This window comes from Gigantopelta aegis, chromosome 10 (assembly GCF_016097555.1).
Source record: "Gigantopelta aegis isolate Gae_Host chromosome 10, Gae_host_genome, whole genome shotgun sequence".
NCBI classification, from domain to species: domain Eukaryota; kingdom Metazoa; phylum Mollusca; class Gastropoda; order Neomphalida; family Peltospiridae; genus Gigantopelta; species Gigantopelta aegis.
In genome coordinates, this window is record NC_054708.1 from 82,759,029 (window position 1) to 82,785,531 (window position 26,503).

A 26,503-nucleotide genomic window follows, 5' to 3' on the forward strand; every position below is an offset into this window, starting at 1 on the left:
AAAAAGAGGAAATCTAGAGGGGTCCCAGAAATTCTTGAAATCCTAGGTTAAAATCTGTGACATCCGACGCATTTTGGAGGAAAGGACGATTAAAATGCGAGGAAACGAAATGCTCCATGAGAGGAAAACAGCTGATCTGAGGAGAATTCTCACCCCTGATATATGAATAACCTGTCTATAGGAAAGTGCATGTTGAGTATCTCGTTGCTTTGTCAGTAGGAGAAATGGAACCAAATATTGAATAGCCCATGTTACACTCAATAGCCTTATTTTCTTTCAAACATTTGTTAACTACGCCTTTCCTTTCATAGAATCGATGTGTTCTAGGGGTGTCATTAAACAAAACAAACTTACTTTTTTCCTTTCATAGAAATTCAAAGGCTGTTCTTGTGACCATGGTATGTGCAGTTTCTTGCGGAAAAGTGTGTAATTATAACAGAACCTTTTTGTGTAAAGCATGGGTTTCCTAATTATAATTATTCAGTTTTAATTTTTGAATTTTTATATCGATGTTGATCATTTGTTTGACACCCAATAGCTAATGTGGTTTTCATGCTGATGTAATCATCTGACATCGATGAGGAAAAATCCATTTTGTAAATGAAATGCCGTGAATATTTTAAATTCCACCCAAAATTATTTTGTTTTAATTTTGGTTTCTATAAAAAATTTAAAATATACCTGTAATATTTGCATGTACAACTCTTAACACTGTTTTTACATCATTATATTTTAATGTAAATCATATTCATATGCTTAGGCTACCTTTGTTTAACATTCAATAGCCCTTTTATTTATTCATGCATCTTTTTTTTTCTTTATTTAACTTTTTTTTAAATCTCTCTGTCTCTTTATCTCCCCAAATCAAGTTTATTAAAAAAACACAACAAAAACAATTTCCAAAATATTTTTTTCTTTATTGAGGTCCATCCACGAAATTATGTACCGAAGAAAATGTCATTTGGCAAAACCACTAATACAGGTGTACACAAGCTATGTGACATGAACTGTTTTACCCAGATAACTTTAGTTGGAAAGCAAGACAATATCATAGATAAGACTAAAAGCTAGCACTTTTAACAACATACCAATTACATGTAGGCCTACATACAATTCTTCTAAAATCAATACTGAAGCAAACCTTTTAAAAAAAAAATATCTTCATTTTTTTCATTATAATACTTACAAACCAATTAAAAAAACAATAATAATAATAATAACCACAAACCCCCACCCAATCCTCCCAAAACATATTCCTCCTCAAATTTCCAGTCTAGTTAATTGTCATCATAGTTATCTCCCCTACCAGGTTGCATGTTGATGTATACCAGTAGTAGGTGCACTTTAAAACAAAATAATTGTCTAGCATTTAATGTTAAATTTGGCAAATAAATGTCATTGCCAATTCGCACGTGCGCCAGAGAGGTAACAGTTATGGAGTCGAGTTTAGAGAGTATTTCACCATTTAAAAGTCTCAGACTTATGTTTCACTCAGTTGCAACTTTATTCAAATGTGTTACAGGTTTGTAGATTAACTAAACTTAGTGTTAATTTTCATGGGCTGAAACTAGGGTCTGTCCCTTAACATTTTTGCGTTCAGCTTACACTGTAATATATATATATATTTTAAAAATTAACTTTTGCTTCAACATTAATTTGCCATCATTTAATAAATCTGTCTAGGGCCTACATCTACTCTAGGTTCTGTCACCCCAACTAAAGTTATCAACAACAACACTTGCATCCTACCGGAGGAACACACTACATTGTGACTCCCAGTGTTATAGACTTGAAACTTGCAATACAGAACTAAAAACACAATAATCACATCACCTACACATTTACTTTTCAAAAGCTATGAACTTGTACAACACGGTCAGTTGTTACTTGAAACAAAATAACATAAATGGTTTTTTGTTAATCAGTATGGAACAGAATCTTTAACATGATACAAACAGTACATGGATTGTGGCACAACTCTGTGGCTAAAATGCTTACTCATAATTTTAATTTAATCTACAGGAACAGATTTGAACTCGACAATGAAATGCTTTGAACAATCAATTTGTTTTAGAAGACACACTAGTAACTAATGCTAGGTACAGGCTACTGACTGCCAAAACAAAGTTGACCAACGTTTTGCTGTCACGACTTCTTTGTCTGTCCAGTTGCCAAGGTGCTCTTATAACCCATTAGTTGTTAATCTGAGTGCACATGTCCTAAATTGGGAGTTGGAGAAATTACAACTTCGTCGTAACAGTTTACAGTGCGAGCCTAGCATACCACAAGTTCAGAATAGGTAAACAGTTTTCCCCAGGTGATCACTCTCCCCTGGAACGGTTTAGGTGAGCTACATATAGTTCACCTTGCAGTAACCCAATGCACATAGCTGCATTTACACCAGCTGTGTTTTGGCTGCAAATGATAAAAATAATTTCCATGCATTTTTATACTGAATGTATTAAAGCAGGGGTTATTTTTAAAGAACATTTTCAATAAGAGGCTGTGGCGTAGCCAGAGTGGAAAAATCGCTGAGGCAAACCCAGACCTGTAAAATAAATATCAGTGTCATGGAAAAAAGAAAATAAATCGGGGGAAATTCCAGACAAGGCAAATGCCTCGTCTGCCTCATGCTGGCTATGCCATTGAGAGGTATGCATTTATCATGTTTACAAATGCTAAATGTAGTTTTATTAGGAAAACAAACCTACAATTTCAGTTAAGAGATAATCTGCTACCAAAATAGTCCTCTTTTTTGTATAGCATCACAGTTTTGTATACGATAGCTGCATGTAGTCTATATATATATTTCCTTGCAGCTGCCTGCTTTCCTTCTTTCTTTTTATTCAGCTTCATGCATGTCAAACATTTGGTAATTCCAACACGTACTAATAAATTGTCTATAACACCACACATAGGTGTGCCATAACAAAGGAATAAAACTAGTTGGAGAACGGAACAATTAATCCAATCAATAATAAAAAGTTGTGGTATGTGCTTTCCTGTCTGTGGGAAAGTGCATATAAAAGATCCCTAGATGCATTAGGAAACATGTAGCGGGTTTCCTCAGTTGACTACGAGTCAGAATTACTTAATGTTCGACATTCAGTGATAGACTATGATTAATTAATCAATGTGTTCTAGTGGTGTTGTTAAACAAAACAAACTTTCCAATGAATAATATTTCATAATGCCCACTCATGTAATAATCCCTGTAGATATAATAAACAACTTGGACCTGTGTTCTGCTTATGACATCAATATAATTAAGTACACATAAAATTATCCACGTTTCTGCCACTACTGGGCATTTTATTTAAAGGTTTCTTTTGTGTTCCATCTGGAACACTTCGTTTATTGCAAGTAATTTAATAATGTCTGAAGATTGTACCGACAGAAGGCTGTTTATGTAAAATATGTATATCATCAGCCCTAGGAATAATGACCAAATTAACCAAGTTTGAATCATTCAACAGTTTTAAAATTATTTGCAATGTACAGTGTTCCAGATAGGACAAAAAGGACAGCCTTACATGAAATGGGTCAATTACAATTACACATAATTTTTAGGTTGAATAACAGATTTTATGTACAGTGTGCATGCAATTTGATATGACACAAACAGTATTATTATCTACTGCTTAAGAAAAATAGGACAGTGAACCAATTACTAAATTTAGTACCAACAGGATGTTTTCTTTTGTTTTTTGTGTGAGTGTACCTATGTGTGTGTGTGTGTGTGGGGGGGGGGGGGGGGGGGGGGGGGGGGGGGGGGGGGGAGAGAGAGACCAACTGTACAATCCACTGATGCAATATGATGGTTTTAAATTGTTCATAACAATAAATAATGATTATAAAAAACAGAAAGGAAAAAGAATCAGGATCGGTTTGGTATTTAAGTGTTTGAGATTGGAGGCAGAATATGTTCTATGGTAGTGAATAAAGCTGTAGAATGGGTGAGGGTGGGGGTAGGGCATCGGTTGGCATTCAATTATTTCAACAGACAAGTGTTCCTGAAATAAACTGGTAGAATTGTCTTCTACATGTACATGCAAAGTTATGTTAACAGTGTTTCATTTAGCAGTTGAATTTAAAGTGACAGACCCTAGTTTTAAAACACTTCAACATATTTTTCACTATTAAAGCCTTAATTCATCATTTAAATTAGAAGTACTAACATTTTATTGTTTAGAATATTAATTTTGTTACACCTGAAGCGGTTCTGGTCATCCAGGTTTTTGCAATACCTCAAAATACATTTTTCATAATTCTAAAAACGCACGTTCGTCCGAGAAGTAATGGTTATCGAGATGAGCTCTAGTTATTTTTGACTAGTTCCCCATTTAAACATCACAGGTTTTAGCTTATCTGTTATAACCGTATCCAAATGTGTTGCAGGTCTGTAGATTAACTAAACTTAGTATCCATTTTCACGGGCTAAAACTAGGGTCTGCACCTTTAAATCCATGGGCTTAATTTTATAAAATCAAATCAAATATAAAATAAAATAAAATAAAAATAATTTAAAAGATTTTTTTCTTTCTTCTACATTCACATTGTATTTTGGTTTTTAAGAAAATTAACTTTATTAAAATGTTAGGAGGAAATTTTTGTTTTTAACTGAAGAAAAAATTAAATATTTCAGAGATGTTTCATTGTAGCTTCATTCTCTCTGTAAGTACTACATTTCTGCTCTTTCAACTATCCCCAAATGCGGCCCTATTTTCAACAAAACCATCATCCCCAACACTGAATTACAGCTCCAGTCGTCTTATGACTCTTCTACAGAACCCTCGGGGCCATCCACACTCGTCTTATGACTCATCTACAGAACCCTCGGGGCCCATCCACACTTGTCTTATGACTCATCTACAGAACCCTCGGGCCCATCCACTCTCGTCTTATGACTCATCTACAGAACCCTCGGGGCCATCCACACTCGTCTTATGACTCATCTACAGAACCCTCGGGGCCCATCCACACTCGTCTTATGACTTCATCTACAGAACCCTCGGGGCCCATCCACACTCGTCTTATGACTCATCTACAGAACCCTCGGGCCCATCCACACTCGTCTTATGACTCATCTACAGAACCCTCGGGGCCATCCACACTCGTCTTATGACTCATCTACAGAACCCTCGGGGCCCATCCACACTCGTCTTATGACTCATCTACAGAACCCTCGGGGCCCATCCATACTCGTCTTATGACTTCATCTACAGAACCCTCGGGGCCCATCCACACTCGTCTTATGACTCATCTACAGAACCCTCGGGGCCCATCCACACTCGTCTTATGACTCATCTACAGAACCCTCAGGCCCATCCACACTCGTCTTGAGCACAAATTTAAACATGAAAAATATTTATCTCACAAACATATACAACACGCACCGAGGATGAAAAACATTAGAATTGACATTTGAGCTACAGATAAATATCACCAGTCACTGGTAGCATTGATCAGTATAATAAACACAGGGAAATAAAACAGCTACAGCCCACCCATTATTATAGAGGTTCAGATGTAAACACGGGGAAATAAAACAGCTACAGCCCACCCATTATTATAGAGGTTCAGATATAAACACTGGAAAATGAAACAGCTACAGCCCACCCATTATTATAGAGGTTCAGATGTAAACACGGGGAAATAAAACAGCTACAGCCCACCCATTATTATAGAGGTTCAGATGTAAACACGGGGAAATAAAACAGCTACAGCCCACCCATTATTATAGAGGTTCAGATCTAAACACGGGGAAATAAAACAGCTACAGCCCACCCATTATTATAGAGGTTCAGATGTAAACACGGGGAAATAAAACAGCTACAGCCCACCCATTATTATAGAGGTTCAGATGTAAACACGGGGAAATGAAACAGCTACAGCCCACCCATTATTATAGAGGTTCAGATCTAAACACGGGGAAATGAAACAGCTACAGCCCACCCATTATTATAGAGGTTCAGATGTAAACACTGGAAAATGAAACAGCTACAGCCCACCCATTATTATAGAGGTTCAGATGTAAACACGGGGAAATAAAACAGCTACAGCCCACCCATTATTATAGAGGTTCAGATGTAAACACGGGGAAATAAAACAGCTACAGCCCACCCATTATTATAGAGGTTCAGATCTAAACACGGGGAAATAAAACAGCTACAGCCCACCCATTATTATAGAGGTTCAGATCTAAACACTGGAAAATGAAACAGCTACAGCCCACCCATTATTATAGAGGTTCAGATGTAAACATTAAAACAGCTACATAGAGGTTCAGATGTAAACACGGGGAAATAAAACAGCTACAGCCCACCCATCATTATAGAGGTTCAGATCTAAACACGGGGAAATAAAACAGCTACAGCCCACCCATTATTATAGAGGTTCAGATATAAACACTGGAAAATGAAACAGCTACAGCCCACCCATTATTATAGAGGTTCAGATGTAAACACGGGGAAATAAAACAGCTACAGCCCACCCATTATTATAGAGGTTCAGATGTAAACACGGGGAAATAAAACAGCTACAGCCCACCCATTATTATAGAGGTTCAGATATAAACACTGGAAAATTAAACAGCTACAGCCCACCCATTATTATAGAGGTTCAGATGTAAACACGGGGAAATAAAACAGCTACAGCCCACCCATTATTATAGAGGTTCAGATCTAAACACGGGGAAATAAAACAGCTACAGCCCACCCATTATTATAGAGGTTCAGATGTAAACACAGGGAAATAAAACAGCTACAGCCCACCCATGATTATAGAGGTTCAGATGTAAACACAGGGAAATAAAACAGCTACAGCCCACCCATCATTATAGATGTTCAGATGTAAACACAGGGAAATAAAACAGCTACAGCCCACCCATCATTATAGAGGTTCAGATGTTTTTATTCGAACATAGAAAAATGTGTCAAGTTGAAACTCAAAAATATGTCACATCACTGTATTACATGGTCTCTATTGGATTAAACAGAGTAGCAGTTATTAGAAAATGTCTTCTTTTTAAAAAAAAACTTTAATTAAAACTACCTGTAATTACCACAATTTCTAGTTGTTTTCTTTCTCCCTGAAATATGTAACAACAGTAAAAAAAAGAGTAAGATTTTAACTCTATTTTTAATTAAAATTGTCTGTAGAAGATTGAAACACCTAAATTGATTGTGTAGACTGCTTTGTAGTCAATAACAAAAACCAGTCTACATGTACCTAGCTATTAATAATAGAGTTTTGTGTAAAGCTGGTTAATGGTTTTTGTTATATAGTTTACAGAACTATGAACTATTATAGAGTTAGCAACTACCATATAACTCATTCTGTTTTATATGGACTGTTGTTTACACCACAAACAATACAGCGTTTGTGGTTCGGATGTATTATTACATGTACTAATGTTAGTCTTAAGACCATGAACACATCTTTATTTTAATATGAAAGAACACAATACACAACATACAATACAGTAATGGAAGTAATAGCAGACCACCAGGAAAATTCGCAATATGAATATATTTTTAACTATAAACTTTGAGACTGGGGCAAAATGTTAACATTCTTTTTCCTTGAATAATATAAACATTAATACATAGCTGCATGTCGACCATCATACATTTTATCAAGACAATGTTTGAGATATGCTAATTCATGCTTATAAGAGGAATTTTGATTGCTTACAAAAGCAATCTTTCAAACATGGATTTTATGTACTCACATGGAAAATGTACAAATGATTCATTAAAGGTGCCATCTCAAAGTTGCACATGGGTGTGGCTTCCCACAAAAAATTATAAATCTTTGCTTTGAAATATAAACATTTTTTTTTTTTAAACTAAATACTCATAATCAATTAAAAATAAAAATTATTTAATTTAATAGTAGAAAAACATAGGAAAGTCTTCAGTGAACACCCAATGGAATTCGACATTCCATTGTGGGTGAACACTCAGAACGCTATACCAGACGATGTCGTCATGAAACTCGTCCATCTCCGATGACCCTTATCCAGTGAACATGTCCGATTCTGTGGATTTCAGTGGATTTGTTACGTGGTCAAGACTGGATTGTACGTGTACTGTATGTGACATGGTGTATAACACACGCCAATTTTCATGTTCCCGAGTTATTGATGCAAAGATTATTTTGTGTGGGATCGATTAAGAGGTTATTTATACAAATAAATATAAAAACAATGAAATATAGCACTTGTAACTATGAAATAGCACTTTTAATACTTGCCCAAAAATACACACCAACATTAAAGACACTAATCCCAGTGACATTAGTAGCCTCCTGGGCCCATACTTATAAAGGTTGTCCAGACTCAATCTCTAATGATGTCACACACATATACAATTTTTATGGCACTGCCATGACATTAGTGTCTCAGACTCTATTAGAGTCTCGAGCCTAGACTCTTTAAGTTTTATAAGCACCAGGCCAGGTACACACATCAGTAACTATGGTCAGTGACTTTAAGCAGACAGAAACATGGCATTGGAAATAGAATAATCATCAAATGGATTTCTTACATAGCGCAATGTTTTAAAAACATAAATAGAATGTTAAAAAACACTCTATTGACTTCAAAAAATTAATGCAATAATTAAGAATCTTGCAGTAGTTGACCTCTAGTTGTGCGGATTACCAGACTTCAAAGATTAAACTTTGGCATTGCTGGTCAACTGGGTGATGTAACCTTAGGGAAGTGTGAAACTGGCTACAAACCAGTAACTAATGGTCCTAGTTACTAACTATTTCCATGTCTTTTTTTTCTGTCCATTTTCCGTGAATTATTAAAATAATGTGTCTGCCATGTCCGTTTTTATGCTATCTGCAAACTGCATATGATCCGTGTATGTGAAATTGGAATTGCTCTTCAAGCCATTTGTCTTGGATACAGGGATGACGAATGTGTGGAATCGTAAAAGAAATGTCATACAAAAGGAATCATCATCATCAATATGGGCGAGAAGTCTAAACTGATAAAAAATCTTACAGTGTCCTTTAGAAATGAATGTCTCTCAATATGCATTCATGGATGACTACACATGCATATGTATTGTGGGTAAATGGAAATAATTAACATAGACATGGATTTGTGGATTCACACAAAAGACATACGGAAATGTAGCTCAACCCTGGTTAATGATCAAACTTGTGATTCTCACTAACATGCCTGTATCCTCCCAATCATGAGGTAGGACCCGACATACAGATAGAAATCACATTATCCACACAATCACATGTCACACCCAAACATTCATGGTGTCACAAGCAGCATCAGAAGAAAGGAGCAACTGGGAAACTCACTTTGCGCCAACAGGCATTGGTAAAAAACATATGTGATTCCCTACGAGTTTGAACCAATCATTTCAAATTATGTGGTGGGTTTTTTTTAAGTTGGCAAATAAAATTAAATTGATACATACAAGATGACTGGCCAAAATTCCATATTGAGTGGCTACAAACATTTAGGATGATCAAATATGCACTGGACAAACAGATATTGATATTCTAAAAAAAGGAAATTTCAGTATTTTGTTCTGTTTTTGTAGCCTTTTTAAAAAAAGGCTACATTAGTTGGAAACACGCTACTTAAAGATTATCTGTTATTTCTTTTACGTTCATCGGGGTATGAACAAAAACAATCATCCACAAACTGTGTAAATTGGCGAAGCCGTTCTCAAATAAGTTTGTGAATGATTTGTTTTGTTCATACCCAGATGAACGTAAAAGAAATAAGAGACAATACTTATAATCAAATTTGTATCATACTTGCCAATAATAACACTAAATCTTTATACTTTATTTTGAATTATTTTTATCCATAAACAATCACTCTAAATAAGACAACTTGCCCATATTAAATGAAGTCATCAGATATGACGTTCCCTGATGGCGTAATTTTTTTGTTCATCGAGAATTGAACAAACTCCCGTTGCTATGACTGAACCAATGGGATGACATTATATTGCAATGAATGTAACGAAAATTTAATTATAATGGTTACAAAGTCAGGGCAGTCATTTTGTTTTGTGCCACACTGTCATGTTCGTGAATCAGGCTGCACACCTATAGAACATCATGGCCAAATTTACAAATTCTTGTTTTGTCTTACATGTATAGAACTTATGTTTCTTTGCAATACTTAAAATACTGCATTTAAGAAACACGGACTTCGTAAAATTTGAGAATTGTGACATTAGTAAAGTATGGAAACCTTTGTCTAGCTGCTGGATGGATGGATGGATGTTACTTTATTAAAGGTGAGAGTCTGACAATTTTATAAGCACATGGTCAGATTGCACAAACCAAACCTTTTGTTTTTAAGAAAAGCCTAATGTTGTACATTTGTATTTGTACCCCAAACATTTCTTAATATTATCGTAATTTTTTGCTATTACATGTATGCTCTGTAACATAAACAAACAATAAAAGGGTACAAATTGAAAACATTTCCTAATGATATATTCTTAAGACACAAATATTCAAAATATTATTACCGGTAATACCAAAACTGATATGTTCATGCAGGATTTCCAAATCTGATGGGATGGTTTTCCGTCAGGGAAAATGACAATCTTCAACAGTAAAAAATATTCTTTTTATGCACCCAATATGGTGGTTTTTTGTTTACTGATGTGGAAACCTATAGTTTGAACATACACTGACACCATCACTTTGGCTTTGGACACAGTATCAAATATCTTAAAATAATCTTACTTCACAACTATTTTTTAAATTATATATACATTTAGTATCAAAATTTTTCATTAACACAATTCCATGCAAATGTTTATCAATATAGAGCATATACACCAGACCTTCTCCACATACACATTTCCACATGTGGGCACTCCACGTGTGGGGAAAAAACCCCAAACCCACCCCCGTTTGTTCAAAAATAAATAAATGTTTGCTGGAGGCATAATGGAGAAGGTAATTGTCCAAACATGTGGTACTAATTGTAGAGAACATGGACAACATTATTGGAAAGTCTTGAAGTTTACCAGTAAACAGCAGAACAAGGCCTGTTGATAAACACAGAACAGAAGATTCCTCTACTTTATAATGGTGGTGTAGGGATCACAGCAATCAAATTATAACCACCAATATGTGAAAGAAAACGGCTGGGCACATGAATATGGAGGACCTTAATTTTAAGAACCTGGGCCCCCAGTTTCGAAGCTATTTTAGCACTTCAAAATAGTAAAATAATCTTAAGCTATGACGTCACTATGGCATGTGCTGTAGTAACATCACAGTCTATGATGGTTTTACAATTTGGTAATGCTAAGAGCGCTTTGAAAATATGGGCATTGGCTAGGGATTTGTGAAGCTATCTTAACACTACGGAACCGTACAACCCTCTTAGGCTATAACATCCTTACTGCTAATGCCATAGTGATGCCATAGCTTAGGATAGATTCATGATTGTGTAGCACTAACATAGCTTCAAAATTATGGGCCCTGATATACACGTAATAAGCATTCTCCAAATAAATCTAATAAAAGAAAGTAAAGCATACAGGAATCCCTTGTGAAAAAGAAAAGCAGACAAGGAAAAGTATTTTTGCACAGAATGTCATTAATGGAAAACAGGCCTAAACTATTGTATTACATAGGACACACGAGGAAGCACACACTGTACATGCTGGTGAAGATACTAGCATTGTGAACAAAGCACAATAAACAATCGTTTAGACACAATGTATTTTATTTTATGCATGTTACTTCATATTTTACTTCTTCATTGTAACAAACTGCCAACTGAAGACGCTTGACATTGACAATTAAACACCACAGATTATTTTTAGTCCATAAATATTTAACAGTAGCAACACTAGATACACATTTCCTAAGGTATAATGACAGAAGTGACCTTTTGTTTTTTCATAAAAGTTCTTTACCCTGTCCTAATATATTCACAAAAACAGTTACTTCCATCTAGTACGTGCTGCTAATGTGTTGCTATGAAACAAAATTCAATCGATACTGAAAAAAAAGATTAATTCCAAACATGTTCGAATGTATCTTCAGATACATATTATACAAGTACTGTATGCTGGCAGTTGTCATCTGCCAAGTCAACATCATGTCAAAGCTTTCGTAACAGAAAAACACTGCTACACATTTCGTAACAGAAAAACACTGCTACAAATTTAAACTGGTCAAATACTGTATACTATGCCCTATCTATGTGTTCACTTAACCAACAGAGTTGTTAGGAATTCAAACACAATTATTCACATTGACAACCGGACACGAAACAATCACTGAAACTGTGCATTTTAACAGGGTCAGAAACATCTCTGGATAATTGTCATTTTCAAACCTGGAGAAATGCCCACATTCAAAATGGATGTGTGTGTTACTGTCTCAGAGAAAAATACTTATTATTGTCTTGTATGTGAGAAAAGTGGCCGCAATAGCTAACTTTTCCATTAAACTGAAAACCGACATGCATTGGGTTCTGTTAGACAAGTACAACTAATATTCATTCCTGGCCTAATAAACATCAGTCTGAAAATAACAGAACTTACGCGCTAACTTGCAGATGTTGGCATTTTTTACCATTATGAAACAAAGTTTAAAACATCATTCAAGTCTGACCAAAAAATAATCTCATAACCTTCAATATTGCAGTATCTGAGATTACAGCACAAACGTTTTAATTATCCATAAAATGCATTTTTGTTGTTTTTTAAAGAAGGAAATGTTTTGTTTTTTGGGTGTTTTTTTAATTATCAACATTTTTCAAAAACATCCAAAATGTGTTCTTTTTAGCAGTCTACCCGCCTAAATGCATACATGAAATTGCTTTCTTATTTTAAAAGCATACCTCAACATTAACCTTCTACCCAGCCCCAACCACCAGAATAGTTTGTAACTTTGTATATACTCATGATAATGTTGATAACTGGGAACTGCCCCATATATATGATGGGATTAAATGTATTTAATAAATGTCACATCTGCATCTGAGTTAGCATTAGTAACCGATTCTTTAAAACATCATATTAAAAACTTAGAAAAACTGTTTCAATTTAACAAATGTAATTTGTTTTACCATGATAGCAACCGTGACACTGAACCACTGAAAGCAACATTGTGACATTCAGATTCGAAAAACAAGCCACATAACTGTTTTAAAACAATAAATTAATTTTACTCTCCAAAGTACATACTTACATTAACTTAGGTCATGGCTTGATCAACAACTATCTTTAACCTTTTCACATACAGTTAAAAGATACAGATCCAGAGAAAGATGTGTATTTTTGGCATTTAAGACAATCCAGAGGTATCAATGTAACAAATTCGTCACAAAGGTTTGGGAATGTTTTCACACCAAGTCAGGGTTTTTTCTTCCCAAACATTCAGACAAAACGTAGCTCATTATTATTGCAACTTGTTTTTGGAGTACAACAAGTACAACTAAAAACAGAATTTCACCATGGACTTGAAATATATGGTCAGACCAAACCTATTTTTGAGCTAGTCTATGATAATGTACCAGTGTAATTATAAATAAATGCATTATGTATTAAATATACCAGAGAAAAACAATGATATTCGGTGAATCATAAAATCTTAAAACATTAAGACCATACCAAATGAAACAAATCGTTTGTATAAATTTAGCAAGACAATACAAAGCAATCAAAATGTTTTCTTACTACCTCGTAACGGTCCTGCATGACTGGTCGAGGCCCGTAACAACGGGTGGGAGATGAGTTGGGTGTAAATCCTTCTCTCTACCCACGAGGTCCACTGTTTCATGCAAATGCGATTCTTTTACACTCGGCACTAAAAAAAGGGTATTTTTTTTCAAGCATACAGGCCAGGGCCCAATTTCACAAAGCATCGTAAGTCTAGTTTTGCTATGTATGACTAAACCACGATTCTTATTACCACTAACAGAACACTAATATAAATTGAAGTACACATATTTCATTTTCTTTTGTACTTAAAATGCTCAATCTTCCACAATGATGTAATATTGTGTGTGAAATAGATGCCAAACATGTGTAAACGTATGACTGGTATAACTACTAGTCGCAGATGTAAACTTAATGTGTTTTGTGAAATGGGCCCCTGTATTTTATGTTGTTCAAGGTGCTTAGTCCTAAAAAAAAACGTGTATGCTGGTTCTGATTAAAAATAAGTTTCTTGCTTTGGATATTTATTTTTGTACATATCCTTGTTTACTCAAAATGCTTGTTCACTCGAAAACTGTACTACTAACAGGAAAGACTGATGTGCCTGATCAGTGTTGTCACACTAACTTGTTACCAACAGTAACGTTTACCTTGTTTACTTCAATAATAAAATATATAAAATGATTACGACATAATTGTTGTTTCTGTTTAAAATTAAACATTCCAATGGGTATTAAGAATCTGTCATTTTGCTTTCTTCTCCCAAAATCTGTACTATGCAGTTATCAAAGCAAATCGCACAATTTTGAACTAGATTAAGCAAACCAGTCTATTAGCAGACTTGACTGGGATATCTTGTTTGTTGTTTAGAAGTCAGTTTATCAATTACAAGTTGGATTTGTTACCTATATTAGGTATGCTACTCTGAAGTGGTATTCAGTACGATGCCATAATGCAATATTACTGTACTGATACATTGTGTTTTGCACAAAAATAATTGTTATTGTTTTCTTTCAAATATATATTTTATTATTCATCCAAAAAGTGCTTCCTAAACAAATGTGTTAAGTCAAGTGTCAATATTGTGTAGTTTTGTTTTTAAATGCCCCATTTTAAAATAGTACAGTTTTCGAGTTGGAGCGGTTTTGGATAAGTGGTAATACAGTGTGTTTATTCTTGGCCGTCCTAAAGTGTAGAAACTCAAGGCTGCATCTTGAAGTTAGTGATGTGTCAATGATTGTTAATAATAACAAATTATCAGCTCTTCCGATGCAATGATCAGTTTAAAAAATCCACAATAAATTCTTGTGGAAAATGTTAACTGCAGTTCCTACAGTTTAGATGTAGTGAAAAAAATATACCGGAGTGTCTTTATTTTTATATGTACATGAAGAAAGCAGATGTAGATGGTAAACTTTGCCATTTGTGGGTTCAGTCCTGGTGAACACAACACTAGGTACTTGGTCTTAACAATCATAATACTTGTCATGTTTATGCAACTGTAACCAATTATAATCTCGAGTTGATCAGCTGGTACAAACAGATGATAACAGACGATTATTGATGAAACTCCCAACACTACGTAAGGCTAGTTCTCCAGGAACAGAACATTTTGACAAGATATCTACTGAACTTCAAACATGGCTAAAACCCAGTTATTTTCCAACAAAATATCCATTATTACATGCAATTATTTTGCCAAACAAAGATAAAATATTCTAATTGTTTTTAGAATTTGTACATTGTGAATATGGGGAGCGCCCAAGCTAGCCCTGCTTCTTGGTATACCTGTTTGGGAGGAGTAAACATGATGATACCATTAAAAGTTACATCCCAGGGAATCTACAAGTGTGGGAATTCAAAGCACTTGAAATGATCTCGAAAGTAAACATTTTACTCATTACCAGATAGAATTTTAAAAGACAAGATTTTATGTGATTATACACTTGGAAATAAATTTTGCAAAGTTCTAGATGTGAAAATTGACCGTTCTGGCAAGAAACGTAAGTTTTAGACAGAAGTACCACATTGTTATAGGACAGAGTACCTTCGGTATATTAAATTTGTGATCTTTATGATTTACAGTACAAAGTGAAGAATGAAATCATGTGCACGGTGCGTTGAGCAGACATGTGGGGTGCCTGAATGCAAAATATTGTATATTTCTGACTACCAGATAAATAATATATAATATATGTATATATATATATATAAGTAAGTATTAAAAGTGTTCATTATGCTTCGGTAGGAGACCAGCCTGGACCGAGCAGTAATTCAACTGTGACAACAATCATTACTCCCCAGTGCACCTCCTGCTTATGGAAGGGAGAGCACTCCCATGCAATTCCTCCAAAACAAAGGGAAACCACTCCTGAGCAATGGAGAACAAGATGAGTAAATGTTTTTTTTGTTGTAGTTTTTTTCTTCTTTTTGTTTTGTTTAATTTTTTCTTGGAATCAGATTAATACTGGTTGCGTTAGGCTGAAGCTCATTTCCTGCAGCACTCCAACACAAGATCGTTATCCACCCGGCTGTACTTTTTCTCTTATTTTTCTCTTTTTTTCTTTAAAATACGCTTTTCACTGAGGTAGCACTGCATGAGACACGGATTACAACATACAACATCGATGATCATACCTCAAAGAAAACTAAAACATTGGCCACGAACACAAAGAAGAAATCTGCAAAAATGTCACATCAAATGTGGCAAACAAATGACTGAAATTATCGAGTGCACCAACATGAAATAGTCATTTGGCAAGCGGATGCATATATAAATCTTTTATATATCTTGTACGGGTTTTTTTAATCTCCGTAAAAAAATTTAATAGATTGAACTTTTTTTCTTCTTCACGGAACACTAGTGGCGACAGCTATTTTGCCGCTAACACAGTCTAATGCATCCATCTGCCGCTCACCACCTGTCTCCCCCCCCTCCCACACACGACTCGTTAACAGATGGTAAGAACCGTGAGACATCAAACACTCGCACAAACTAACTGTGGTCTTATTCACATACAAGTGTGGCTTCTGGTACATTGACGTATCACATTTTCTCACTTTAAAACTATGCTGCTGAAATTGTGTCTCCATAGCAACAATAAATGGACATCACCGTTGATTTGTCTTCTTATGAGTTTCGTTCATGCCTCTGGAAAATTGAAAAACAAATACAATCTTACAATAAGCATCAGCATCAATGATAGCTAAATGAAAAGTATGCACCAATATCAGCCCAAAGAATTCATGTAGATTTAGTTCTAAAGGACGGCAAACATGTCACCTCCACATTACAGAAACAGTACATCAAATGTTTCCAACTTAGCCATTTTAATTTAGCACATCCACCTGGAAAACAAATGATTTACACATATTGGTGATAAATCAATTTCACTCAAGACACTTAATCATGTTCAGGGGTGTGATATCTCCCAAATACTCCCTCCCAACTCTTGTTGGTTTTTGAATGCAATTCACTAAAATAACAAGTCGGTGATTTCATCTTGTTTTGAGTTTAATTAGTTAAATAAACTACCATGTCCAACAATATTAAAAAAATCCACATTTTGTCAAAATTCTTAAATTATTTACCACACCGAAACAAAACTGATTTGCCTTGCCAGTGGGAAATCCAGCTTTGAGTACTTAATGTAAATTATGAATCCAAATTAAAATTTGGGATTTTAAAGGATGGCTTACAGAATATCCAGATTTTACATCAAACAGTTGAAAATAATAAATTAACAGAAATGTCTTAACAGAGCTAAATGAAAAATAAAGAAAACTGTAATAAGAAAAAATATTAAAGAGAGCATCCTGGGTTTGTTGCCATGTTAACATATTTTCAACGAAAAGAGCCATTTTAATGGCTAGTTACATAATTATCAGATACATTTTCTTGTTTACAATATAAATTTCTGTACATTAAATGCATTTCTGATAATATTATTGTTAGTATCCTAAACTGGATTTTACCTCCCAATAATATAAAAAGTACAAAAAATATATACAATGTATTAGGAAATACAATGAAGTTTGTCTGGCTATAATCATTAAATCATTAAATAATTATACAGAAACTGGCATTCTCAATAGGCACCAGAAGAGCTCTGTTAGTGTGATAAAAAAATTTAATAGCAGCTAACTCAAACATTATCTTTAACTCATTAAATAAAGGAAAACATTAAACGAGGAAACAGAAATAAATCCTGAAAATAATTGATTAATAAAAGAGTAAATGCCACTAAAATGATGGTGTTTTCTTGAGTCAGTATGCTTAATAAAAGGAGTTTAACTAGAAGATGAGTAAAACATACAACTGAATGAAGACCCCGAGGAACCAGTTTAAGTGTCAAGAGCTGTGGGAAATCCTGGTAAAGTGACACTTTTCAAAATGGATGTGTGTGACACACTGCGACCGTGATACACGTCATGGCATTTTTGTTTCAACAAACGAACGTGAATGCAAACAAATGGATTATACTGATATCCAGTAGCATGTTTTCTTCAAGTGAACTTGAATGTTAAGCAGTTTCTAAAAGTGAACGTGAACGACTGGGATTTCCCAAGTGATCACTACCGTTTTGCAATTGTTTTCTTGCCTATATAGCAAAGTCTGAAGAAAAATTAAATATTCCACGTTTATGGAACTGACAATATGAAAATTTAACCCCAAATAAATAAAATTTCAAAAACTTGTCATGCTTTTATATATCTTCTTTTTTTTTTTATTCCAGTAAACACTGTCAGGCAATATATATAATATTCAACTTGTTTAATTTTTTTGGTAAGTGGGAGTACGTGGGCAGGTTAGAGATTATAATAATAAAAATTAATATAAAAGTATGGGGGTTTAACTCACCACCACCCCCCATTTTACTCTATATTCAGCCATAAAAAGATATGTGTATTTTGTGTCAGTATAGAAGGCTGTTCATAATCACTAATGCAATTTCATCTTTTCTTAGTGGTAAAGTGCCCACAGAGACAATTCCTCCATCATAACCAAGGGCATCGTAACCGAGGTTTTACTTTAGTGCAGTTAAATGACTTCACACAGAACAATAATAACTTAACTTGGTGATTACTGTCCAAAAAGGATTTGTTCCGTTAGTTATCTACATACCCATCAAAGTTTCCTAAGGATTATGAATTCCAGACTGTTAGACCGTAATCACCAAATATTACACATGTACAACAGGTAAATGTTTAATGAATGGAAAATTGCAAGAAACTGTCGATTCTGAGAGAGGTAAAATCTGCTACAAAGCGTAAGATTAAGTCTACTTTTGGCAATCGCATGTGACAACCAACTGAGGTAGTTTTCTGCTCCAAGGCCAGTGTCAGTTTACCACGATTTCCCTCTATCAATGATACAAGTTGTCACTTACTGTTCCTGCCCAACAGCACCTATTAGTAGTACCACTTACTCTTCTCCTGTGAAATAACCTGTCAAAGAAGCCTCGCTGCGGGGAGGGGGGAGGCTGATCCTCTATCAGATCGGGACTCGGCCCACCGTCCGGACCAAAAACATTTAACTCTTTGAAACATTCGGTTTCTATCATCTGAAATTAGAAAATACAAAACACAAACTCTATGAGACATGATTCTTCTTATTATTAAAAATAAATTGAGGTGTGAGTGGTGAAAAGTTCATCTGACAATTCAGGAATTAATCAACAACAAAATATATAGAGGTTATTACCAGAGTGTTTGTCGGTATCATCAATATCATATATTAGGAATAAAAACTGTATTATGCGAGCCTCTGAGGGTATTAATCTCTTTATCATATAAGCTCAAGCTTAACACAACATGTTTTTGTAAATTGTACACGCAACTTTAATTCCAGGCCGCCATTACTAGATATTCAAATGACGTAAGAATATGTGGCGCGGTTTATTTTTCAATGGAAATGATGTCAAACTCGAATGACGTCATTTTGGATGTCTTTACATCAAAATAAAGTTATGCCTAATGGGTTTTTTTTCTGAACGCTGGACAGCTTTCAGTGTCAAATTGCCATTGAAATGTTTTTATTTGATGACTATGAATATATATGTCAATCATGGAGTGTCACCCAAGTACGTTTGCTTAAATGTACCTAGTGCCGTGACCGTGACTAATTTACATCTAATTTGCAAAGTTATCAAATTCTTAAAGTATGTGATCTGAAAAATATCACATACTTTGATTGCACTGAAAATGTAAGATATTATATAATAAAAAAATATATATATATAATTTCCATTATTCATTTACTTTTTATTATTAAACAAAAATAATTATGTACTTGGTGAATTTTTTTCTCTCTCTCTATTAAAGATAAACTAAACCTATCCCAGCCCACTCTTAAAATTGTAATGTTACTTTACGAAAATTTTACTACTTTCCTAATGCAAAATACAAATAAAACAGTTTTAATTCAGCATTACTAGCTTTACGCTTCATAGAGGTTAATGACATTGAATTTAAAAAAAATAAAAATCCAGGAAACTGCAATGTCTTGAAAAGTTAGCAGGGGGCAACTGTGTTTCTTTTAATCAAAGAACAAGGAAGTGTTCTAATAATAGTTATATCTGGAACTGTGGAGGTTTTATTCATCTCTGATGCCTCCACTTTCATTGCTGTCACTATTTTGTGATGTAATTGCTAAGACAGACAAAAAGAAAAAAGAAGGAAAAAAGACAAGAAAAAAGACAAAGACAAAACTAAGTTGTTTTATTTGGTTAAAAGGATGGGCTAACCAAGTGTTTTTTTGACATGTTGAAATAAAAAAGCACAGACCAAGGTATTGAAGTCCAAGCAATGAGTTACTTGATATTTCAGTTTGATAAGCACAGACCGAGTGACTTACTTGATATTTCAGTTTGATAAGCACAGGCCGAGTAGACTTACTTGATATTTCAGTTTGATAAGCACAGGCCAGGTTTGTTACTTGATATTTCAGTTTGATAAGCACAGGCCGAGTAGACTTACTTGATATTTCAGTTTGACAAGCACAGGCCAGGTTTCTTACTTGATATTTCAGTTTGATAAGCACAGGCCAAGTAGACTTACTTGATATTTCAGTTTGATAAGCACAGGTCAGGTTTCTTACTTGATATTTCAGTTTGATAAGCACAGGCCAAGTAGACTTACTTGATATTTCAGTTTGATAAGCACAGGCCAGGTTTCTTACTTGATATTTCAGTTTGATAAGCACAGGCAGAGTAGACTTACTTGATATTTCAGTTTGATAAGCACAGGCAGAGTAGACTTACTTGATATTTCAGTTTGATAAACACAGGCCGAGTAGACTTACTTGATATTTCAGTTTGATAAGCACAGGCCAAGTAGACTTACTTGATATTTTAGTTTGATAAGCACAGGCCAGGTTTGTTACTTGATATTTCAGTTTGATAAGCACAGGCCAAGTAGACTTATTTGATATTTCAGTTTGATAAGCACAGGTCAGGTTTGTTACTTGATATTTCAGTTTGATAAGCACAGGCCAGGTTTCTTACTTGATATTTCAGTTTGATAAGCACAGGTCAGGTTTGTTACTTGATATTTCAGTTTAATAAGCACAGGCCAGGTTTCTTACTTTATATTTCAGTTTGATAAGCACAGGCCAAGTAGACTTACTTGATATTTCAGTTTAATAAGCACAGGCCAGGTTTCTTACTTGATATTTCAGTTTGATAAGCACAGGCCAGGTTTCTTACTTGATATTTCAGTTTGATAAGCACAGGCCAGGTTTCTAACTTGATATTTCAGTTTGATAAGCACAGACCATGGTAGTGAAGCTGAAACAATGACATACTTCATATTTCAGTTTGATAAGCACAGGCCGAGTAGACTTACTTGATATTTCAGTTTGATAAGCACAGGCCAGGTTTCTTACTTGATATTTCAGTTTGATAAGCACAGGCCAAGGTAGTGAAGCTGAAACAATGACTTACTTCATATTGCCAGGGTATGGATACGCTGCCAGTGTTAAATTTGCTGTAGAATGAGTCATCGCTGGCGTCCAGGTTGACACCTTTGACCGTGGAAAACTGTTCAATGTCTAGTACATCCTTGCAGTACACTGCTCGGGGCTGTAATAATAACACACACAATACACCCACCAGTACTATAAATACAAACTGTAAAACAGCAATTAATGTGATACTAGGATTAAAAATACTGATAATAAAATTTAGATCAATAAAATTTTTCCGAAACAACTTATATCTAATTCACGATATGTTTAACCTGAAAAAGCATTATAATATTATGCATAAAAATAATCAGCTTTTTAAAAGTAAGTAAATTACAGGATAATGATATTGTGTTTTATTGTTAACTTTGACAATTTAACACAAAATAATACACTTATATGTTAGATGTATTAAAGTCAGTGGTTTAAGTATCTACTGAATGAATAAATGAATGAATGAATGAATGTATGAAATGGTTTATAGAGTGACTGAATGAATGAATAAATAAGTGGTTTAAAGAGTGACTGACTGAATGAATGAATGACTGAATGAATGAATGAAATAATTAGCGAGTGGTTTAAAGATAGAGTGACTTACATCCGGTACAAATGGAGGATCCCACATGCCAGCCTCTAATCTCTTGAAATTGATATTCTTGAAAAATATATGAGATTTAACCTCTCTGGCTCCTTCAGGGCCACAACCTAGCCTGCAGGTTGGATCCTTCTGAAGCAGCTGAAAAACAACGCCGTAGAAAATTACAACACAATTTGGGGGGGGGGGGGGGGGGAGGAGGAGGAAGGAAGGAGGAAGAGGGGGGAGGTGGGGGAGAGAGAGATGATGCAGCCCAGTGGTAAAGCTCTCGCATGATGTGCAGTTGGTCTTTGATTAATCCCCATCAGTGGGCTCATTGGGCTATTTCTTGTTCCAGGCAGTGCATCACGACTGGGAGATCAAAGACTGGTATGTGCTATCTTGTCTGTGCATATAAAAGATAGCTAGCTACTAATGGAAAAATGTCCTCTCTAAGACTATGTCAAAATTACCAAAATGTCAATGTGCTCTAGTGGTGTCGTTAAACGAAGCACAATTTTTTTGATGAACCATTGTGCAGCTTACATGTCACTGGCTTTTAAAAACATACAGGAATTTTTTGAAACACAAGCATTATGTTAGTACTGCTAAAGCAATACATGTCCCCTACCAAACTCAAAATGTTCTGAAAAACAAGCATTATGTTAGTACTGCTAAAGCAATACATGTCCCCTACCAAACTCAAAATGTTTTTCATATCTTCTAAATTCAAAGGACATACTTCTGTGAAAAGTGGGTAAATCACCATAAAAGTTAAAGTTGATCAGTAACAATACATAATATATAAAAAATTTCATATCAATATCTTCAGGCATTGCAAAACAAAAGTCTGGATTTTTTTTATATCTCCTAAGTTCAAGGGCCATCAGTGTACAATACTTACAACTTTACATATACACTGACTATCCTCTGAGAATTTAGCTGAGTATGTTTCTTGGTCCTCTCTCACCCGTCGATCTACTTCCTCGCGCTTCACTTTCTCCTTTCGAGCACGAAATGGCGCCTGGGGGAACAAAGAGAAAAAAATTCAATAAATTAAATCAATGGAAGAAGAAAAAAAGCGTCTTTGTTTCACAACACCTCTGCACATTGTAGCATCCACTAATCATTCACATGAATCAGAAGTGTTCACGTGTGTTGGTTAAAATGTCTTTTGAATTTGAGGATCATGAAGTAAGTTATGAAAGGCTTAAATTCACTGACAACCACTGAACAATTTAACATTAGTGATGGTGGTGATGGTGGTTGGGCAACTCCAAAGAACAAACAATATAAAAAACCAAACTTAAAACGGACATAAAAAAAAAAGTGCCCATCTTCTTCAGTAAAAAAAATCATTTAAAAATTCATGATTACATCTTGTTTTGACCAAGGAAAAACATTAAACCATTTTGTTTTAATCCAATAAAAGTTCTACTGCATATATTTTCTTACCTTGCCTTCTATCATTTCATAGATGATACACCCGAGACCCCACCAGTCCGGGCTGAAGGTGTATTTTTCATTTTTAACAACCTCCGGAGCTGAAAGATCATAAACAAATAGGTTACAGGCTTCATTTTGTAGCAATAATAATAATAATAAAAAACAGTCAAGGCATGGACAACTGACATCATTGAATAGAAAGTTCACCAAGACCCATGGTTTATTGTCTAAGACTCAAATCTCTAAATGACATCATACACATATGCAATTTGCATGACATTGCTATGGCATTAGTCTCAGACTCTTATCAGTCTTGAGTCTAGACTTAACAGTTTTATAAGAACCAGGCCTGGCCACTAGTCAAGTGGATTAGGTGTCACACTTAAAAGATCAAACATGTGACTAAAAGAGCCCCTGCTGATTACACTAGATACTCCTCCTATGTTGTGGAGTGTTTAATTTGAGGTCTGACAATACCAGAACTGGTTAGGTTCAAAGTTATGGTTCTTCACACTGAAAACAATCTTATCAACTGTATTTATTCACTCAATTACTTGTGTGTCCCCAATAAACTAACTACATTTCATTAAACTCATTACAAGCAACCAAAGACATCAACAATTCTGTGGAATAAAATGCTTTAGTTCACCAGGGCTTCTAGAATTTTTATAAAATCCACTAGTCATGGGATCAATGATTTTAACAATGTACTAGCAACGATTACTTTAAGTTAATACAATTTTACTAAATAATAGTAATAATCAGGGAGATTGAGCTTAAAAACTTTCACTTTTTTTTTTACTAGCTGTAGGGCATGACAATAGTAGTTATTTACTAGCCCATCATTGAATATCACTAGTCATGGGAGTGAGGCTACCATAATCTAGAAGCCCTGATGCATAATGATAAACACTCACAGGTGCAAGCACAAACCAAGTTTCATTGACTTATGACTTTTAGTTTGTGAAAAACTAATCTAACACAAAACTTTAACATTAAACTTTAATGCAAAATTTGATGCCATTGCTGCTACTGGAATAGTAGTAGCTATATCTCGCCTTCTTAATTCATAAAGGAGAGTCAAAAATATAGTAACCTTTACATTATAAGTTTATATTATTTTTGATGAGCAATTATTTTGATTTAAGTTAAAGTTTGTTTTAACGAAAACACTAGAGCACACTGATTAATTAATCATCGGCTATTGGATGTCAAACATTTGGTAATTCTGACACGTGGTCATCAGAGGAAACCCGATACATTTTTCAATTAGCAGCAAGGGATCTTTCATATGCACTTTCCCACAAACAGGAAAGCACATACCATGGCCATTGACCAGTTGTGGTGCACTGGTAGGAACGAGAGAAAATCCAAGCAGTTGAATGGATCCACTGATGTAGTGATGCAAGCACTAAAGTGACTGAGCTAAATGCCACCCACCGACTATGTTAAACATACCTCTAATATTCCAAGATTTTAAATTTCTCAAAGTCATACAAATGTTGCATACAAGTGTTACACCACAGTGACATTAGTGTTTCATAATACTATTGCAGTTGCTGTAGTTTATCTTCAACCACACAGACTATAAACATGATTATTTGCTGTACATAAAATAAAGCAACAAGTATAAAATTACCCATGTATCCAACAGTCCCTACTCGTCCTCTAATTGATTCGCCAGCAGGGATTTCTATAGCCAGTCCCAAGTCCGATATCCGAACATGACCTAAAATACAAACAAAAATACCACTTGTAATGATGATGTCAGCTTTAATTAAATAACGAAGAAAGAATCAACAAGTTCACCATTTTTAAATTTTTTAAAATATATTTTATTCCTCATTTTATCTCCTTACAACACTGTTCTCTTTACTGTTTACATATATTATAAAGTGTATAAATTCCTATAAAAGGTTGTCTATTAGAAAATATTATTACCAAATCAGTGCAGTTTGTTTTAAACTTTTAGACAAATATACAGGTACCCAAAGGAAGACAAGACACTTGTAACACACATAATAACTTAAGAACTTACAACATCTACAAGTACCTCATCACATTAAAACAAAATATATTTTAACACAAAACATGTTTTCTACCTTTTAATTGTTAATTGCGAAATTAATACTTTTATCTAAGACTGGCCATGACATAATAGATACATGCATTGAATAATGTATTCTAAGTGGTTAAATAATTAAAAAATACTAGATGGGCGAGAGTTCCACTAAAAACTATTGTGATAGTCTTACCATTATCATCTAACAAAATATTTTCTGGTTTCAGATCCCTGGAAGAAAAGAAGTGTATGTTGTTAGTTTAAGCATCCTACAACTAGAGACAGCTAAAATTTAAAGAAAACAAATCTACAGAATTAAAATACTAATTGCTATTAAGAAATAAAAAATTTACATTGTGCAGCTAAATGGAATTTCCAGATCAGAAACTACAGTGAGCAAGAAAACAGTAACAAAAAGCTTCCACAAAATAAAAATAAAATCACAAAATGAAAATAATTGAATTGTTGAAGAGAAAAACAAAAGAAACAATCTCCAAAATCTCAGTAATTTGGTATCAAAGAAAACCTAAATGTTAGAATTGAAAAAATAGAAGTCAAAAGAAGATTAAAAGAACAATATATGTGCGACAAAAGAATCTCTGAATGTGTAAGACAAAAAGATCACCAAGCATTTTTAAATACATTAATTTACCTATCATACAACACACTAAAGTATAATTTTTCACTTATGAAAACTCTAGCAATGATTACCCTAACCATGGACTGTTATCCAAGTTCTGGACTATCTGATGTTTGTGCACTTTCTGATGTTCTGG

General features: G+C 34.5%; 1 protein-coding gene across 2 annotated transcripts in view; it reads right to left on the reverse strand.

Moving 5' to 3' along the window:
* Positions 1–11,719: 11,719 nt before the first annotated feature.
* The window catches only part of LOC121384544 (G protein-coupled receptor kinase 5-like), a 61,218-nt gene continuing 46,434 nt past the window's right edge, over positions 11,720–26,503 (reverse strand). The window contains exons 9-16 of one of the 2 annotated variants that reach the window (XM_041514976.1): positions 25,921–25,958; positions 25,305–25,394; positions 23,675–23,763; positions 23,124–23,243; positions 22,244–22,381; positions 21,626–21,763; positions 19,112–19,246; positions 11,720–16,833 (exon numbers count right to left, since the gene is read on the reverse strand). In XM_041514976.1, the coding sequence (XP_041370910.1) occupies positions 16,813–16,833; positions 19,112–19,246; positions 21,626–21,763; positions 22,244–22,381; positions 23,124–23,243; positions 23,675–23,763; positions 25,305–25,394; positions 25,921–25,958 (769 nt within the window). In that variant the 3' untranslated portion in view covers positions 11,720–16,812. Of the gene's footprint in view, positions 16,834–19,072; positions 19,247–21,625; positions 21,764–22,243; positions 22,382–23,123; positions 23,244–23,674; positions 23,764–25,304; positions 25,395–25,920; positions 25,959–26,503 lie in introns of both variants that reach the window. The other variant, XM_041514975.1, reaches the window with a different exon arrangement.